General features: G+C 35.1%; 1 protein-coding gene across 2 annotated transcripts in view; it reads left to right on the forward strand.

Moving 5' to 3' along the window:
- FMN2 (formin 2) overlaps positions 1-21,407 on the forward strand; it is a 153,999-nt gene that overhangs the window by 103,342 nt on the left and 29,250 nt on the right. For both annotated transcript variants that reach the window (XM_088161548.1, XM_088161549.1), the window contains 2 exons: positions 1,295-1,387; positions 16,696-16,747. In XM_088161548.1, the coding sequence (XP_088017674.1) occupies positions 1,295-1,387; positions 16,696-16,747 (145 nt within the window). The remainder of the gene's footprint in view (positions 1-1,294; positions 1,388-16,695; positions 16,748-21,407) is intronic.

Consider the following 21,407-nt stretch of genomic DNA (forward strand, 5'->3'; position numbering starts at 1 on the left):
TATTTTTTTTTAAAACTACAGGCTTCCCATTATATAGTTATATATTATATGACTAAATTGGGGGGATGGGGGGGCGTGTTCATTTTTTAAAACAATTTTAATATTGCTTCATAAGTAGGTTACCTAAGTAGACATATTCATGTTTATCTTTCCCCTGAAAGTCTACTGTTATTATTTCTATTTCACTCTAACCTTAAAAAAATAATAATTAAAATTATCACCCTGGTTTTACTCGACTGGTGTGGAGTTACTAGTTATTTGAGTCACTCTGCTTTTTGGTATATCTGCATTTTAAATATTAGGATAATGCTTTCTGCTACCTCAAAATATTTTTTAAACCTTTGACAAGTTTTCTGTCTTTAAAGACATAGTAATAATTCTTTTTTTCCTAAAGAAACCCTGGAGGGTAAGCAAGGAAATGCATGTTTTGGAATGTGTGCACTTGAACTGGAAATTCTCAGGCAGAATCAAGCAGGATTCGTTTCTGTTGAATGATAAGAACTTATCACAGCCTAAAGAGATTTCCCTTTTAGTGGAAATTGGAATACAAAATTCACCTGAAATAATACTCTCAGGTCTTCTCCTGACCTAAATTAAATTATCTTGGGTAGTTGGTGGAAGTATAATATTACCACTTTACCTACAAATAATCTTTGTGTCAGGGCTGCTTTAGACTCCAGATTCTCTATCTTGGTTTTTAGTCCAATAAGTAGCAAGGTGTTCTTGTTCAAGTTCTCTCACAGAGTTCATGCCATAAGTACCATACTCTTAAAATCTTTCACTTTAATTCTTTTGCGCTATTATTTTTAAACAGTGCAAAACTCTTCACTACGTCTGTGGTTTTATCAAGTATCAAGCCCTCATCTGGCTTAACTTCCTAAATTAAGGTCATTCCTACTATTTGGTGCAGGTTTGGCATCCAAATCTTATTTAGGCACTATAACCTGGGGCCAGGTATATCAACACAGCCTGGAATCCAAGTTTTTTATTTTGTTCCCATACAATTCTGCCCCTTAAATTTGTCTTTCTCCTTCAAAATAATTGAATGATTTTGTTAACTTTTTTGCTACCACTTATTTAAACTCACATGCTGGCCACAAATTATCTGCACATAAAAATATATAACTGGGAGCATGACTGTTCCTGATTCTATTATCATAATGTTTGTACTTGTAGTGTGTTTGAGGCACATATTCCAGCATTTTCACTGGATAGGAATTAGTGTCTTTTATTACAGTATGCAGATCCATGCTGTGATGTGTCGTCCTAAACTAATCTGTTACTTCAATTTCAGCATGTGAGACAGAAGCAGCAAAAGTTTATCAGCTATCACTAGAAGAGCACCTACAGCCCTTCAAAGACAACATGGAGCAATTCATTAGTCAAGGTAAATAATGAAACGTCACTTAACCTTTTCATGACATTTCAAAAGAAAGCTATGGGAACAATGTTTATACGTTGTGGGAAAGGGACTGTTTATTTTGGCATCACAGAAAGACATGGATTAGTTTAATCAGATGCCACACAGTTCTAACAGATTTGTAAAGTTATTCTCTTGTACCATAGGTGATTCACTCTCTTTTGCATGACAGCAAAGACAAATGCTATTGGCTTGAGTATGTGATTTTCTAAGTTCAACATTCCAGTAGAAAACAAATTTGCAGCCTTTGTTCCTTCAAAAATTATTGAAGCTGGATCCGTTTCGTTAACTTCATTCCAATGAGATAATTCCTTTGTATGCGCCAAAAACATGGAATAAGCATAACAAAAGTAGTTAAAGGTTTTCCAGATACAATGCAAATCCATATGAAATACTTGGATGTGATTAAAAGTTAACACTTCAAGAAAAAATATGCTAGAAATATCCAGGATCAACTGGCATCCTGAGTATTAGTAGAAAAACACTTGAAAAATGAATAGACTGTGCTTTACTAGACCTTTCTTTGACAAGATTATAGGAAATATGGATAACTTTAGGTTTTGTCTAACGGTATGTCAGAGCATCTCTTGAAATACTACTCTGCATTTTGCTCTTTAATACAAGTCAGAATTCAATGCATCAGGGTTAAAATACCCTGATGAGTATACCAACATAATTTTAACATTTTGCTGCTCCTTCTACTTTGATATTTCCTCTTATAATCAAAGATGTCTGCCTGTTGTCTCCTGAGCAGGCAAATTATGGGAGAATTCTGTTTCTAGTTCTTATTCATCAATTCATTAACCTAGCGATGTGTTAGAGCTACCATATCTAGAAATAGTTCTTAACTGAAGGTGCTTTGTATTTGATATGCGCTGAATGTGCTTTGTCAGATATGCTTATATATCTTCCTGGTTAGAGTATCCAAGATTCCTATCTATCTAAATGTTGTAAGTGGAGTACGTACAGAATTATAGAATGGTTTGGGTTGGAGGGGACTGGATCAGGCTGCTCCTGTGCTGGTCCATTCTATAGGACTTCAGTTACAGGAAATAAATTGAGCACACCCAATATTTTTAATTGTCAAATGTGAACTGATGTTTTCTAAGACAAATGTCTACTAGCCAAACCTGGCAAACAGGATGTTGTCTCCAGTGCTAGCAGGTATGAACTGATCTAAAACTGGATTCTGGTTATGTGTATGGCATATAAATATTGCAGTTAGGAGTATGACTGAACATGTAGCAAATGTTTTGCATTAGGTTTATGTTCTAGTTTTTATGTATAGATAGGGGATATCACAAGTTTGTCTATAAGAGATCACTACTGGCGTACTGTAAATCATCTCATTTTAATCTTATTAACAGAGTAGGAAATCAAACATGGGGATTATTCCTGGAAGTGTTCAGAGCCAGGTTGGATGGAGCAACCTGGTCTAGAGAAAGGTGTCCCTGACTATGGCAGGGAGGTTGGAACTATAGATGATCTTTAAGGTGCTTTCCAACCCAAACCATTCTATGATTATATGGTTGTGTCTCAGCAGACAGTAAAATTTGTTAAAATTGTGGTTTTTCTTTTAGAAATCATATTTTTTTTTAAGTATCTATATTTATATTTATTTTATTATTTCTGGCTATACCTTCCAAAATATAATCTTATGTATGCTGTATAATGATCTGATTTTGAAAGAATATGCAATTTTCTTTGTGATTATGTGTCTGTGCTTTAGTAGAGTGAGGAAAAAGAAAAGAAAAAAAAGGATATCCATCACATTCATTACAAGCTTTGCTGTGTTCCCATATTAATAGTGTACATTGTTGGGTGGTTGACAAAAGGAGAAACCCATAATATCAGTAAAAATATCACTGTCCCTTTTGATCAAAATAATTGGAAATGTGTATTGTGAACACAGTAAAGTGTGACTAAACAATTTCTACATTTTTTTAAAAACCTTGGGGCCTATTACGCAAAATTCTGTCCCAATGTAAGAAAGACAAAGGCTAACATATAGCAAAAAAGAATCCCTGGTTAAGTTCCAAAAATATAGTAATTTAAATACCTTTCATTATGAAATCCTTTGTTTTTACTTCATGGGATTGAATTCCGACTTGAAAGAGGCCATGTTTAAAGCAGGATTTCTCTTTCCTGTTCAGTGTTTGACAGGCTTTTGATCTAGATATTTTTTCTAAGGGCTTTTGTTGTTTGTGTAGACATAATCGATGAGTCTTTTCAGCTAGACTGCACACGTGATCATTTAGAAAAACAGAGGGACAATTCTTGGCACCTTTTGGGGATTTTTTGTTTATATAACATATGCTCTGGGCAAAGAAAAATCAAGCCTTACGTTTTTATCTTTTCAAGTTCCAGTTTCTCTAAAGTCAGAAAAAGTTTTAGCTTATAATTCACATGAAAAGCATTTTTCATAAGGTTGAATAATTTGGCATGTTTATCTGATGCCTTTTCAGAGTAGATAACTTGTGTGCATAATGGGACCCAAAAGTTCAAAGTAGCTAGTTACTTATAACATATTCACTTGTACATGTTGCAAGCAGCTAAAATGGAAAATGGTTTTCCCATAGGCAAGAAAACTTGGACACCAAATTAAATATCCTTGGCAAGGGATTAGAAAGGCTATGCTTTATAAGAATAGTTACTGTCACACGCAACCAGATAACTTTGAGTTATGTTACTGCAACTAGTCTAGCTGATTGTTGCTAATGATGTATTAATTAAAAAAAAAATTCTTTAATGTTAACACTTTTATAAGATTCAGAGACAAACAAAATTGTATATCACTAGCTTGATTGTAAAGAGGGTTTCATTTGAAAGCTAAAGAAGGGAAAGAGGCAAGAATGTGCTCAGAATCATGAAATTTTTAGATGAAAATGATAGTGGTATGTGTGATGAAGGCTGTTCAGTATTTGCCTTGCTATCCAAGTCTGTAGGCTAAACAATCAACATGTGCATTAAAGTATACTGCATTAAATGCATAAAATTAGTGACAGGATGCCAGTCCCTTCTTGAAGGACTTCATGATCATTCTTAAATGATCGATATACTTAACAGAAGGTTAAATTACCTGTGCTCTCCTTTCTACATTGGCTTAGCGAAAATTGGCAAGCATGATTTATCTTTTGTACTGGATTTTTGAGGGTCTGTGTGCTTCAAAACCTCCTCTCTGTTCTTCCAGGTTCTCTTGTTTTCTTCCATGTTTTCTCCTCCTTGTTTTCTTTTCATATGCTCTTTTTGAGTTCACATACTGTGATCACATCAAATCTCCAAATGTATGATGTGGTTCTCTTATTCTTACAAATGTCAATTATATTTTTTCTTAACTACTCCATAGCTATACGATTTGAAAAGGGGGAAAAATGGTGGAAAATTTACTTCAAAAAGGATATTGAAGAAAAGTTGTCAGAAAAAACAAAACTTTTCAAAACTATTTTGTTTCTTATTTAGTTTCTTATAACCATTTATATAAGTGTTTCCAATATGTAATATGTAACTGTGAAATTAAGTAAAGCAATTGTCCTTTTCTAATGAAAATGTATTCATACCAAACAGTAGGAATTTAAAATTTACATGTCCCCAATATAGGCTGTATATAGTGACATTTTTTGTCTTTCAGTTATTCCCCACAAGTTATCACAATTTGAATGAGAAAGGTTGAAAGCAAAGCCCTATTTGGGAACCTTGTCTCCATTGTTCCATGTGTACCTGTGGATAGATAGGGATGCACATACATAAGAGATCACATCCACCAGTTCAGAAAGCTTCCTGGTGGAAATGAGTCTGACATGAGACAGTGGGGAAATGCTGAGGGTACTAATTATTATGCAGTTTGTAGAGGAATTTCATTAGCAGTTAGTAATTTAAATTTAACCTTGTCCCCACTGGACATATTAGCCAGCTCATGCTGAAAGAATTGTGTGTGCATGAACCACAAATGATTCGTAGTCTCCAGGTTTTAACTGTGGTTAACTTTGCACTGAAAAGCAGTCTCTGGGTGTTTGCTGTTGGGATGCTGTCTAGGCTGGGCATTCTTGTCAGCTTGGTAAAGCTGGAAACTTATGGCAGGAGGAAGCAACCATCACTCCCTCAGAATAGTGGTAAGATTCAATATGTTGAAATCACAGTTTTCCACTGAGATTCTATAAATTGTGAAAATGTTGTGGACTTCAAATCTGAGCAAATCATCCTACAACATATTAAGAAGCCAAGTCAATAGAATTAGCTTTAGACTTTAGAAAAAAAAAATTATGCCATGGGAGAAGTACATGCATTGTTTGCCGAAGTGCAAACAAAAATGTCTGATGTTTGACTAATTCATTTAAAAGCAATAAGAATTATTCTAGTGTGATTTTAAGTTTGGGACCACAGGGTAACCATTCAAGCTTTTGCTCCTTCCAGTCTTATTTTGCAAAATTCTGCAGTTCTGCTATTGTAAATTAATACCAGCACGAGGTTTTGTTCTGCTGGACCCAATAATATAGACTCTTCTCCAGACCTAAATTCTAGTCATATCCTCATGATCTTACAGGATAAAGATGCTAAAATTGTCCTTTTGGTTGAACTTTCTATAACTATCTCCTTCTTCTTCCTGGAAGAGCATTCAGGAATCCAGTTTCCAAACTGTTACTAAAGGAATGTATAAATCACAGTGAGTTCTATTTATCGTTGTAGCTGCAACCAGATAGTTGTTCATGACTTGTTCTTTTAGGTCAAGTAGCAAAAGGCTGTGCATCATCAAATGATGGATTGTGAATGAGACTAAGGCATCAGACTGAATCTTGGATGTCTGGGTTAAGTTCCTGGCTCCAGAAACTGTAGATGATTGCAAAATGAGTGCTGCTAGGGTAATCTTCATTCTGGCCTTTTCTAACCCAGAATGATTGATTTTTCAGATTCCATTTTCTTTAAATATTGTTCTTATAATTTGATAAATATAAAGGAGAACACAGCAGTAATTCATAGTTTTTCTAAAAATAATTTGAGGAAAATGTAACCAAAACATGATTAGGAAGATAAATGAATAAATGTGTTTTTGTTGTTCTTTAAAAAATTGCATGGAACATTAAGAGATTGGATATTAGTAATTTATGTGGAGACATTCACTTTAAATATTATTATGATTACCAAAATATACTTATTACTAAGATCTAAAAGATACCTTTTTTTTCCTTTGAGAAGAAAATGTTGGAGGAGTATGAAGGGCAAACAAAATAAACTCACTAGAACAAAAGATGGAGGAATTAAACTTAAACAGTTTAATTTTATGAATGTTTACATTTTTCTGTTAGTATTCTTTTTGTTGAATTATTGAAGGAGCTTTTAAAACTTGTTCTTTGAGTCCTGAAAGTATTTTTTTAATCTCCCACTGACATCTTAATGCTGATAAATAGTTTAACTTCAGCATGATATAAACTTATCCCTACTTCAGATGTCAGCACCTCCATTGGTGTGCATTTTTACATAATAATCCTAATTCAGATTGTGTTGCATTTGCAACACTAGCCAGGCTTCACTGAATTAGCCTTACCATGCTTCAAAGTTCATGAAAGACCAAACTTTTAGACTGGATCTGTCAGCTGTTTTGTGCCTTTGGCACAGGATCTCATCTAATCATTTTTGTAGGCATCCTAGTGGTTTCAGACAGCACAGGTGTGGTAGAGCAAGAAAAGATATTTTGTCATCACATGAGAACAATGTATGAGTATCACAATAGCATGAAGTCATCCAACTCAAAAGACTGAAAAAAAAATCTTCTGAAAAAAAGTTACTAAACACCTTGTGGATAGTTGGGGGCAGGGGAGGGCAGAAAATTCACATTTCAAATCTCTTCTCCAGTAAAAATATAATCAAATAAGAGTTCTTTTATGATATAGTTCTTGGGGTGGAAAATGAAAATTAAGAGGACATTAAAGCTTAAGAGCACTTAGGTCCTTCATCACAATGGCACATATTCTTCAGCACTCTGAAGGCCAGACTCATGGATGAACAATTCTCTTGCTGGATCTTTACTGTACCTAAAGTCATAGGTATGCTGTCTAACTGACATCTGTTTCCTGCCTAGTCCTGACCTGACTGAGACCTTTAAGCAGTGCAGGATTTAAGATCAGTAGCAGGGAACATCGAGCTCAAAGCTGCACATAAAATACAATGCATTTTACTTCTGTGAATCTGACGTGACAACATTATAGTGAGTAACTGCTAAAATTACATAACTAAGTATGATGGAGTGATTTTTCTGGAGTTTTTTTTGGTTGTTGCTATGTTTTGGGGTTTTTTAGAATGTTGGATTTGGACTCCAGTTTTCTCTCCCTGAATTCAGCTGACAAGAGATGTCATCCTTCAAAGGCAGATAAATCATGGAATGGTTTGGTTTGGAGGGGACCTTAAAGATCATCTGGTTCCAACCCCCTACCATGCACAGCACACCTTCCACTACACCAGGTTGCTCAGAGCCCCATCCAACCCGGCCCTGAATGCTTCCAGGGATGGGACATCCACAAACTCTATGGGCAACCTGTTCCAATGTCTCACCGCCCTCATAGTCAAGAATTTATTCCTAGTATCTAATGTAAATGTACCTTCTTTCAGTTTGAAGCCATTTCCCCTTGTCCTATCACTAAATATCCTGTAAAAAGTTCCTCACCTGCTCTCTTGTGAGCCCCTTTTAGGTACTGGAAGGCTGCTGTAAGGTGGCCCCAAAGCCTTCTTTTCTTTTGTCTTCATAGGAGAGGTGTTCCATCCTTTTTGTCACCTTCTGTGTACTTGCTCCAGAAGGTTGCTGCTTAGGTTGGAGGTGCCAGAGCTGGACATAGTACCCCAAGTGGGGTGTCCCAAAAGCAGAGTGGAGGGAGAGAATCACCTCCCTTGACCTGCTGGCCACGCTGCTTTTGATGCAGCCCACGACATGGTTGCCTTTTGGGGCTGTGAGTATCCATTGCCATGGTGAGCTTCTCATAAGCCAACACACAAGTCTTACTCCTCTTGTCTGTTCTCAAATCGTTCTCTTCCTAACCTATATTTGTACTTAGGATTGATATGACTGAGGTGCAGGACCTTGCACCTGGCCTTGTTGAACTTCATGTGGTAGGCACAGGCCCACCTCTCAAGCCTGTCCTGGTCCCTCTGGATGGCATCCCTTCCCAACACCACAAAGCTCTTATGGTGTTGGCTGCATCACACAGCATGGTGTCATCAGCAGTCTTGTTGAGTGTGCCCTCAGTCCCACTGTCTATGCTGCCAAAAAAGCTGTTAAAAAGGGCTAGTCCCAAAACCAATCTCTGACTAATTCTGCTTGTCACTACTTTCTACTTGGAGCTGTTAACCACAAGTCTCTGAGTGTGAACATCGGCCAGTTTTTTATCCACCCAGTGTCCCATCTGTCAAGCCTGTGTCTCTTCAGCTTAGAGATAAGGATGTCATGTGGGCACAGTGTCAAATGCTTTGTATGGTTCCAGGCAGAATACATCAGTACTCTTCCCTTATCTACCAACACTGGAACCCCATCATAGAAAGCCACAAAATTTGTCAGGCAGTCTTTGCACTTTAATGAAGCTATACTGGCTGTCACTAATAACTTCCTTATTTTCCATTTGCCTTAGCACAATTTTCAGGATAATCTGCTCCATGATCTTGCCTGTCACTGACTTGAGACTGACTGGGCTGTAGTTCCCCAGATTTTCCTTATTTACCTTTCTAAAATGGACTTTGTGTTTCCCTTTTTCCAGTCACTGGAAACTTCACTGGACAGCCACAATTTCTAGCACATAATTTACATTCCTGTTGTGGGAGGATATAACATCATAAGCAAGTATAATTGGCTGGAATGAATATAAATATTTTTGTATTTAACTGATCATAGATTTTTGGAAAAAAAGGAACAACACCATTAGGAAAATGTTCAGCATGTTGGATGTTCTATCCCAAGTCATCTTTCAAGAAATTGGGGTCTGAATGTTTAAATTTGAATGTTCTATTTAAGTGTTCTGTTACATGTATGCATAAAAATATCTGAAAAATGGGCGAGGGGGAACAGGTATTCTTCGTGCTTACAGCCTATTATGCATTTGTCATAGGAAGTATAGAAGGATGTAAGACTCTTGATAGGATTCCCAGAATAAATCCTGCTTTATTCTCTTGTAAAGCTTTCTTATCATGAATTTACCTGATAAAAAGCCATCCAAATGTACTTGGATATTTTTTCAGTGTAAATAGAAATTCTCAAAACTGTAGCAACTCAGCTCTAATGAGTCATTGAAAAGGCTTTGTATCTGTTAAAAAAAAAGAAAAAAAACAACTGGCTCCACTTGAAAGTTACTGGAAAGCACATTCATAGTTAATTATAAACAAATACTAGTTAACACTTTAAATAAAAAGAGAGGAAAAAAGCAAAAATATTTAAGACATCGACAAGCAGATGAAAGGATTCTTGTTGCCTTCCATCTGAGATTACTCAGATGCATTCCTGTATTCAATTACCTGAGAAGATGTGATATTCCCTTAAGAGAGATCGGGAGATGAGAAGGGATGGCAGTTTCGTGCATCTCCTTACTCATAGCCCTTTGAAACTGGTTCAGCAGAAATAGCTTAAATTGCAGCAGGGATTGGGGCCAGACGGTGACTACAGACAGTAATCACTAGGTCAAGATCATGCTACAAACCAACAACAAAAAGTTCTGGTGGAACAAAAGCTCTGTCAGGGTGTTTGAATGCAGTTTGAGTAGATTTACAAGATCTACTTGGAATACTTTCTGAATAGGCACCAATGGGTCAGCTTGTTGTGTGACCATGCTTATCTAGTACATTTACACATGGAGGACATTTATAATTCTTATTAGTTGCTAGCTTTGAGTCTATTTTTCTCATCAAATCCCTCCCATATTTTATATTCAATTCTCAGCTTGAGTTTTATGCTTTTTTTTTTTTTTTTTTTTTTTTTCACAAAGCCACTAAGCATAAGCCCCTGGCTTATCATTTAAAATTTAATGATTGTTTAACTTTTCTTTACAGTCTTCCCCAAAACCCATTTCCTTTTTGATAGTGTCCATCTAAATTGGCTTAGTTCTTCCTAGTGCCACTCACACCCCAACCATACTAAATAAAACATGCAAAGAGAACAAACACCAACAAAATCCAAAACTTGGGGCAAAACAAATTCGAAAGTCTAAAAGGGAGTAGGGGTAGAAAGGGAGGAGAAGAAACTTTTCTCAAGTAATTTCTATTGATTCTGATGTATTTGCTATTCTGCTTTGGTGTTTCAAGGGTTTTCAAAACACTATCTTGAATAGTATGCTAACTGCAAAAAAAAAAAAATTTATTTAAGTGTTATTTTGGAGTTTCCTGAGGGTGTTTAAAAGTATATGTACTACCAAGGAGAATAGGGAAATTTTCTCAGAAGCGCTGACAGAGCTCTTGTAGACTTGGACCTTAGATCCAAATAATAGCAGAGTAACTTCATTCTCTTTCTTGTCCTGGTAGTTCAACCAGTATTTTTTCTATATCCATTTTCTTTCTGTCCCTGTCACATGCTTGAGATACCTACAGAAGGTATGCTCAGATACCTCAGGTCCTCAGGCCTTAATAAAGATGGGTCAGAAGTGACAGATTCCGTACACTTTTTAAGCAAAAAGGTCGAATTCCCTCTCTTTTGTCCTTAGTTTAGTTTTCTTGGGACTTTTTTTGAATTTGTACCTCTGCCAATGGAGATATTCAGTGTATTTCCAAAGCCCCAGCTACTATTCACTCATAACCAGTGTGGAAGAAAATATGTCTTTTTTTAAAGATCCTGGTAAATCTCCAACAAGGATTTGTAAAAATATTAGTAATTGTTTTCTTTTATGATTTTTTTGTCTTCAGTAAAAAGGATTTCTATGAATTTTCCTGCTTTTTAATTATATGTATGTAACACTGGAGCACAATAATCCTAGTCTGAAACAGTTGTTGTATGTCTTGAGTTTCCAGTTAGTTGTAAGCCAAATTTTTTTTTTTTTTTTTTTTAGATTTTTCTAATCCTGTGGAAGATTTGATAGAGTGAAATATCCCACTTTCAAACAAGAAATTGCAACAACTGATAATAGAGAGAATAGATATTATTTGCGATATCTGTCCACAGAGAAAATAGTCTGTACATATGGAAAATAGCTATATTCACATTGTTAGCTTTTTTAAAAGTCGGATTTAGTGCACAAGGTATAGTGGTTAAATTTGGAGGAGACTAGCAGAGAGAGGTTTTTGGACTTAAAAGGAAAGGATACTTGGCAGTTATCTTCATTCATTGTGGCTTGATTTCTGCAGAGAACTTAGCATGACAACCAAAATGGTCCACTGAGGTCAGAGGGGACAATTTGTGGTCAATCGGTGGTTTATATCCTTGCCTTTGAACCCCATTTAATTTAATTTCATCTCCTAGGCTTCTTGAAAACAAAGAACTATTTATAGAAAAATGCATTTTCCTTCTTCTTCTGAAGACCAGGATTTTCTAAAATGTCTGTGTCTATTTCTCACATTCAATTTGGTGAGATACATGAGATTTTCATAAATGCATAGGTCACTTTAGTATGCTTATTCATATATGTGCCTTTGTAGAAGCTTATATGTAATATTTGCAGGACTCTAATAAAAAAGAATTGGAAAAGCAAACACACAAAACAATGGCATGTATCATTCTGGAATGTGGGTATATGCTGATAAGGACAGAAGATTTGAGAGTTCAGTTAATTAGATTTCGTTTGTGAGATCTTGTTTGAAAGCTCATTTTGAATTGCATGAAATCGAGTTTTATGCCCCAATTATAAAACACCAATCAGTAAGTTTAAGCAAATTTAAAAAAGAAGTGATAAAATAGAAATTAGGACATCTGATGGTGAGTAATTTTTGAAGAGATACATATGTCCTGTAGTTAAAAGAATTGATATAAGAGCCTTGGATATAGTACAGTCTTCACACTTGGTAAGCAATGACGTAGGGAGGAAGGAATGTACTTGAATTTTGACCAAATATATGAAGTGTTTAGGAAGTATAGACCTTGCTCTAAAAGGAGACCAACTTTAAATAATCTGAAGGTATCTTAATGGAAAAAGCAGGCAAACAGTGGAATGTCATCCAACAAGAAGGCATTAAAGATGCTTTCAAACTAAAAAAGGAAAATATAACTAAATCAGTACATGTTGTAAACCATTGATAAAGTAGCTTCACTCTGTTAGAGGTTACTTTGACTCTAAAATGCTGTGAATTTTGAGATGACCATGTTTTTCAATATGACCTAAAGTTATTTTTCAACCATACTATTTGAAGTAGATTTTTCAGAATATATATATCTTTAGGATTATGAAAGCTGCATATAAAGCCCTACAATACAAAGAGTGTGTCAAGGCCAACACATAAATCTGTTACTTTTGCTTACCAATGTATTACACAAAATAGAGGGGTTAGTATTTCCTGGTATGACATAGTCTTTAATAGATTTGGAACAGATTATTTGCATGTACTTTAGCAAATTAGTGTCAAGAATCAAGTTCTTAGCTGGGGGTGTTAGAAAAGATAAGCCAATAAAATATGAAATATTTGGGAAGAAAACTCACCCAAAAGCAGAAATTCCTACATCTCTCAGTAAACCTGCAAGCAGTCACTGCTGTATTAGCTGATGGATTCCAAATATGTATGAAAGCAGATATGGATACTGCATGACTACAAGATTTCTTTTAATGTTTTCCAAAGAAAATCAAATAATATTTTTGAAATAACCTTTCTTCTAGAAGATAGAGAGTATTTGTAGAGGCAGAAGAGAGTGCTCAGATATAGTCAACTGCTATGGTATCCCAGGATTTATCTAATTTTTCTGTGTTGGTCATGATCACTGTGGACTGGGTATAGATACTTTTTTTTTAATTTCATCTGTTATAGGTGTTCTCTTTGTAAAAGAAAGTACACTTTTCTCCCCTAAATGTTCTTCCAAGGTGGGCACCTTTTAGCTGGCATTTGGCACTTATTGAATATATGCCAAGAATGAAGGAGCCAAACCAGTGCCTTTCATGCACTCTTTTTACACCTGTGATGAACTGCTTTGGAGGAGGAAGTGATAATAAAGTGATAATAAAGATGCATAATATTGAGTGAAATGATGAAGTATAATGCATTCTGGGACACTTCACCTGGATCCATCATAACTAAATTTTTTCCTTCCCCTACTCAGAGGAAAACTTAATTGGAAGTAGTTTACCAATGGAGTGATTAGTACAGAGCAAAGTACATATAACACTAATATCAGGTGATAATATTCCCATTCCACAAGTTATAAAAATCTCCAGTTGCTTTAACATTTAATAGTTATTCCATTGTATCCAGATGATAAGAAAAATTTTCATTTTGATAACAGGAGGTTTTCTTCCCTTACTGATTAAATTTCACTGCATGTCTTCAACTAGCCGTTTTCCCTACAGCTCTTGGATGTTTACTGTGTCTGGTGCAAAAGCAGTCATCTGATTATTTTCTTTGGACAGGGACAGATCTGAGCGTATACATCGTATTTTCTCTTTCACTGAAGCCACCTGTTGTCTTGTGGTAGCAGAATTGTTTTCATAATATCTGTAACTTTTTCTGTCTAGAAAAATGATAATGCAAAAGGATTGCAAATTAAATTTTCACCTGCGTAGTATCTTTTTCATAAAATGAGGAAGGCTTTAAAATATCATCACATTTGGAACAAACTACAAGGAAATTCTTCTTCAGAGAAAGTTCTTTCCCTTGCAAGATTCTGTTTAATACCAAGAGTTGATTTGATGCAGGAGGATGAAATCTTTCTCTGTGGGTATAATAGCTGCCTTATGCATAAGTACTTAATATTAAAAAAAAAAAAGTGCTAGTATATGTATCTCTGCCATTCAGGGTTTCTAGAGTTTCATTTTATTGTGTAATACCAATTCTCTATGAATTTATTTAAAATAACTTGGTTTTGTTTTGCTTTATTTTGTTTTTCTTTTTCTCTAGACCACAATAACTTTCTTTTTTAATTGAAAGGAAATTTGTGCCAGAATGGGGATATTCTGATATGCTTTGATAAGCTTAGGACAATATGTTATGCTTACACTGTTTTGAAAAATAAATGGTGGAATATTTGCTCCATTACTGGTGGGTAAATAATAGTTTGTAAACATGTGCAGAACATTTGAAATAAAGAAGAAAGGACTAAAACAAGGCAGTTCTAATGATATTCCATCGCATCAGTCTTGGAAATGATAAAAAGATTCCTAAGAATGAGACATATGAATACAAGTCTGTTGCAGTATGGAATATGGTAGACTTACTTCTAAGCATTGTAAGACAAAGAAGTCCAAATTGCATTTTTCAGTAATAGAATTATTTATTTTAAGAATTGTATCCACAGATACTTAGTGATTGTATTAATGCAGAATGAGATATTTGATCTCATTTCATCCAGAGAGTTTGTGTACAGCTTCTTCTCTTTTGGGCTATATGTTTTTGCTGGTCATACTTTGATTTTCAGGATTGAAGTATGAAAAAAAATATTAATGAAATTCTGTAAAAGCTGCCGCATTTCACCTGGTTTCTTATCCAAAGCGATGCAAGGGTTTCAAGAAAAACTCCAAGTCAGCCCAAATTCGCTCAGCACTGGGCTCAACTTCACTCAAAAGGGTTGTGAGCCTTCACAAACCTTCTGAAGAATCTGGGCCAAGTTTCAAGTCAGTATTGAAACCTGTAATCAGGCAGGATTCACGTGCTCTTCAATTTCCTTAAGAACATTTACCCCTCTCTCCCTCAAGTTTTCTGTGGTTTGCTAGGATATTTTTTCCACTTTCAGGATAACAATGGTGGAGCCCAAGTCTTCAAGTAATGATTACTAAATACAGTGTTTTTCACTGCAAATATCTGGGCACTAGTCAGCAGTGCTACTGCTCAGAAAACTACATTGCTACTAATAAAAAGCATTTGCAGCACTAGACAAAGCTCTGATCATTGTTGTGACTGGGGAAAGTATAGGGAAATTCCATTTGTATATCTTTTCTACAGATTTCACATGCCTATTTGAGTGTATGTTTGTAAATTGCTGTTGATTTAAACATTTGAACTGAAAAAGTTATCTTTGTTTCTTAATTATGCCATTGCTTTGCTTTTTTTCCCAACAAATTTAAAATCAGGGTTTACATCTTCCAAGGCAGTATATCTACAATGCAGAAAAATATTTTTAATGGCTTAATATTGTAGAGCTGTGTAGGGAAAGTGGAATAAAAAATAGCTGAAAGGTTTCTTTTTTAGATTTCTATATGAATTATATACCACTGACATTTTTTACCAGAGCCTTTTCAGGCTTCAAAACTTTCTGACTCTTGGGAATCCTAAAATTTTCCTTGCAAGTTAACAGGCCAGAGTCTAGCAGACTTCCCTTGAAAAGGGAATAAAGTACCAAATTAAAAAAGTTTTCTGCTTAAGCATGCAGACTTTAAATGAGAATTCAGTTGTATTACCTGAATGACTACATAAATATAAATTTCAGCTAACCTAGGCACATGCACAGAGCAGATTGACAATTGCTTTGCACACTGGTGATGCCTAAGTTAATGTGCACATTCTTGTGGATTTTTTGTTAAGTGTTCTTTCAGCGATCTAAGTGAAATGTGCACAGAAAATTCGAGAGAACATGTGGCAAATAGTTTTTTCATCAATGTGTGGGAATGACAGTTTCTTATTTGTAATTTCCTTCACATGATCACTACATGCTATAAAATATAAAACTAGTCATGTTTTCCATACAGGCCTGCTACAGCCTTAGTACTTCACTAATGAATGTGTGTACAGGGAGAGGGAAGAATTTGATTTGTATTTGCCAAGTAACTTGTAGAAAAGCTATGTAAGGCTGAATCCTTCCTGTTCTTACTCAGCTTCTCCTCCTCATATTATTTGAATTTTGGGAATCATTATTTATAACTTGATTTTAAGTCAATTTCATGACTTGATTGTTGTTAAGATTACTGGAAGGATTTTTGGTTTGTTTTTTTTGTTCATTTCCAAGGCTTTGAATTTTGGAATTGTTTCTTTTTGCAGTGGTGGTTTTGGTTATCCCAATTTGTGTAGTTTGTCTGTGTGGTTGTTTGTTGAATGGGGAGATGGTTGGTTTTTTTGGAATTGACCTACATGAGAATATCCTCAGGCGGTTTCAGTATATTTTACACATGACATATTTAAAATTGAAATTATCCTGAAACATCCCTATCTTTCACCTTGTTGCTAATTATTTGATTGTATTTTTACAGCCAAAATAGACCAAGAAAATGAAGAGAAGTCACTGACAGAAACACATAAGAGGTAAGAAAGAGCAATGTAGTAAGACCTTTCTTTGAAAAGTATGTTTTTAGTATTTGCTGTATCGGTAGCCAGCATTACTGTGTTTTTGAATGGTATAGAATTACTCTCAGAAAGAAAAGTGTTATTTAGTTATTGTTAAGTTTAATTTGACAATGAAGAAAGATTGGAATTCTTTAAAGAAATATTGTACATTACTCCTGTCTTTCAGAAAATGCATTAAACCTATATAAAAATAAATTCTGGGTATACCATTTGGACTGAGAGAAAACTGTTCATACTACACCAGAATTGTGGTGAATTGAGTGATATTTAGCATTCCCCAAACAAGTATTGCTCATTAGGTATCACTTCCTGTGCTTATAAAATGTCTATTTTATAAAGAATATAACCTTTTCTAATAAACTAATAAGATTTATAATTAAATGTGACTTCCTTTCTAGAATAGCTAGTAGATCTTCAAATATTTTTTGTTGTAAAAAGAAAAATACATCATTAAATTTCATTATAGATGTGTGCAGTTGAGACAGTTTCCAAAACTGGGAGCCTGTCTGCATTGCACAATATGTGGTTAGTTCTGATTTTTTTGGAGAGTTCCCCAGCAGCAGTGTTTAAATGGGACAGATTTTTATCAGTCCCAGCAAGAGATCAAAATATGGTGCACAGCATTTATAGCCCAAATTTAGGGAAACTCACAGTCTATTTGTTTCTTTCACTAAAAATAGCATTTTCTTTTTGTACTAGCTACAGCTATCACTTAATACATACTAATGAATATATCCATTATATATTCCCAGAATTATGAAGTCCTTCAATAAGATTCCTCTAGAAGTTATCACTATAAAAGTTTCTAGTTTTTACTACAGTTTGCTAGCCGTTCTATGGCCCCAACACTCAAATTTGCTACCTGCAGTAATGCCATGAGGTGGTTGGTGTCTTTCCTGGTAGAATATCACTTTTTTTTTCTCTATTCCCTTGGGCCACATACTAAAGAGAACACCTGAAAAAGAAGCCAAGAGGAGTGAGTGCCACAAGAACCTCCCTTTTTATTTGTAAGGAGATGATGGGTCCTTGAGTGGCATGTCAGTGATGTGGCATCATGCTGGTGCAGTAAGGGAGTATAAGAGAATCACAGACAGCTGCTTTGAGCGGGTCTGTGTTCCCTTAAGTTTCATTACAGAATCACAGAACATTCTGAATTGGAAGGGACCCACAAGGATCAACGAGTCCTACTCCTAAATGAGTGGCCCATAAAGGGATCAAACCCACAACCTTGGTGCTATTAGCACAATGCTCTGACAAGCTGACATAATATTAGGGTATTGCTTTGGCTTAGTATCATACCTCTTGCTCAAGTATATGACAGGCATTCCTGACATTTCTTAGGTTTGTTTATCTGCTCACTTACATAATTCTTACCTTTAACATTTTCCTTCACAATAAAACTTTGTTAGAAGATGGCACTGTTAGGAGACTTTTGTGGTCCTGATTGCTCTTTTGAGGAAAATATTTGTCCAGTCAAAAAATGGATTTGAATACAAGTCCGAATGTGACAGAAATCTAATGACAGTGGAATCTTCAATCTGTTCAGAAATCTTGTGATTTATCACTATCTTTTGGTGTCTAATTCACTTTCCTTTCTAATCTTTTTCCCAGACTAGACTGGAACCATCATATCAAAAACTTTGTATTGGTTTTATTAGCCTGATGGGGAAGAAAGCAAACTGTTCCATGAATTCTTGTTCAGCTTGGTTTGCTTCTCCTGGCTTTCCCTAATTCTTTCTTCTCCCAGCTCCTTTAGCACAGTTTGTAAAAGAGCAAAATTCTGCTTCACTGCTCCTCCTTTTTGTGAATATCCAGCAAGGATATTTTCTTTCTTCCTTCTACCTTCCCCCTGAAATTCTTGATCAGATTAGTGGTATTTGTTAGAACACTGAAGACAACTTCATATACAGTTTTAGTAGTATGTGTGATTATTTCAGTAAGATTTTTAATTTAGCTTGGAAATAAAATGCTTGGGATCCTTTTTGGCTGGGGTGGGTGAAAAAGATGATAGGAGCTTAAAAAGCTAAGTGAAAGATTAGTTGCATTTGACTAATCATAGGTAGATAGCAGTGCATAGGATGACAAGACAAGCAAGTATTGCAAGGAAAAGTGATGGATTAGATGGAGCAAAGTTAATGTGATTAATGTGCTTGGATTTTCCCTGTTGAAGTGGATGACTTCAGCCCATGTATAAGTTCAGGTCTATTGCATGGAAGCATTTCTTTAGCTTTCATTAAAAACTTTGATTTTCAAAAAATTATTATTGTTATTGTTATTTTTATTAGTTTGTCTCCATTAAAATACAAAAGTCCAAAAGCAAAGCTCTTGTAGCGATAACAAAAAATGTTTCTGAAATGAAGAATGATTTGGGGAAAATGCAGTAATATGTATTTTGTAAAAGCTCAGTTGTGCAATAGATGAGCTGAAATGGAAAGTTAATCTTACACAGAAAAAGAAGACAAAGAAAATGGAATGTCTGCTCCAGGGACTCCATACAGTGTATAGCTGTTCATTTGTCACAAGTGAGAAAATGTTTAATCAGTTTTGAAATGATGTATTCTCTCTTTATTTATCGTGTTTAGTGACTTTAAGAGTGTCAGTATGTAAAGTGTTTATCCAAGGAATGGATTTCTGGCACATGGATAAAATGAAAAGTGAAATGTTTAGCTCGCAATAGGCATATGTTCCAAGATCTCTCTTAGTAAGTATCCTGAGATGAGAAGAAAGCACACAGGTCTATGTTTATCTAGCTTACGCAGGCAGACAAGGAAGGCTCCAGCCTGGTATTAACACTGAAGTGACATGGAATGTCTTCACCAAACCCCAAACAATTACATCATTCCCTTAACAATATTGATAAAGTGTAATAAGAAAGAACCTGGCACTTTCCAATTAGATCCTCATTGCTAAATGCTTGAGAAACTGTGAAATACTTGTCAAGTTAAAGCAAAAATCACTCGTTCTGGGGGGAGGTGAAAGAAGTAAAACAGAAAAGAGAGAGGAGGAGGGGAAAGAGATGCTTCTGTATGTTAGGAGTCCTCAATTCGGTGCCCCTTTATTTTTTTCTTCTGTTTTTATTTTTAGATTTGAAATAATGCTGTATGTCCCAAGACTTGTATTATAGATATGCTCTGTTTTCTGTATGCTAATTTACTTAGTGCTAAATATCTTTCATATTTTCAGGTAATTTAAGTATTATTGTTTGCAGGTATGCTTAATACAATTTCAGAATGAGATAGACTTTTATCACAGTATCCACAGCAAGTAGGAACCAAGATTACAACAAAATTATTGTCCAAATAATATGACAAGTGATACCTTGTTTGCCGTGCTAGGATGAAAGGCAATAGTAGCAGCAGAAATGCCATTTTGCAGACTTACAAGCAGAAATGAGTTAGTTACTCCTCTTCTTGCACTTCATTTCTGAAGAACCAATAGCTAAACAACATGACTGAAGTTACTAGAAATGGTATTCAGTGAAGTTGAAGGTCTTAATTCGCTGCCTTGCTATCTAACAGCTGAATAGCTCTAGAGGAATAACATGTAACTTTATTGCTTCTTATAGTACCTCACCCTGTAAGTTCTCATCTCCTTAGAAGGCTTCCAGCTTCACATCTTTTTAAAAAGCAAATAAATCCAGAATTGTAATACTGATATGACTTCCATTTAAATAGTTAAGATGATATTTTCCTTCCCCTTTATCTGCAAACATTTGTTTCTTCTTGGAATAACACCCTGGGAATTATTCAAACATTTAATTAAATTTATTTTTTTTTAATATCCAAGACACAGTCAGATCATCTTTAATTTTTCCTGATATTTCTCAGTCTAACAATGAAGCATTTGATTCTCAATTCAATTCAGCAGAACTGAAAGTTGCTCAGTTACTCATATTTCGTATAATTAACTCATACTTCACTCCTGTAAGAGACAATGTATGCAGGAAATGTTAAAGAATACTAAAGATCTTTCCAGTTTTTGTTTTTTTGTTTTGTTTTTAGTATTTCAGATAGTATAACAGTGCTTGAAGTGATAAGTCATTGAGTCAACAGTCCCATATGCTGGTGGTTTAAAACCATTCACCTGTTTTTCCTGTTGATGCCTAACATGACCTGGAAAGACAGAAATACCACTTGCTGTCCTGGCTTGCTGTACATCGCTGATTTTTAAAAAGTCCTAGAATTTAATTTTTTCATTAGTAAATCTCAGTGCATTATGAGAATATATATTTGTTTTATAAAAAGTCAAACAGGACTTTTTGCCTTTTGACGTAAGTATCAACTGGGAGTTTTGGATGTGTGTGGTTTGGTATGAAGTGCTCATCTTTCCATGTCTGGATATTTTTATTTGGTTTAATTTATAATTTGCTTCCATTACTTGCACATTCCAGTGATTTTTGGGCTTTTAAGTGCTTTCTGACTGCAGCCTCCCAGGCACCTCTTCTGTTTTCAGGACTTTTAATAATCCAGTTAGAAATGTGTTGTTGCTTTCTTTTGCTGTAGCAACAAAATGACATTAATTTTGAAGAGAAATGTTTACCTTTAAATTGCCTGCAAAAAAACCCCAGTATTCTTGACACAACACTCTTTGCAGATTTCCATTGACATCACTGAACATG

The sequence above is a fragment of the Sturnus vulgaris genome, chromosome 3 (assembly GCF_052056855.1).
Source record: "Sturnus vulgaris isolate bStuVul1 chromosome 3, bStuVul1.hap1, whole genome shotgun sequence".
Classification (NCBI taxonomy): domain Eukaryota; kingdom Metazoa; phylum Chordata; class Aves; order Passeriformes; family Sturnidae; genus Sturnus; species Sturnus vulgaris.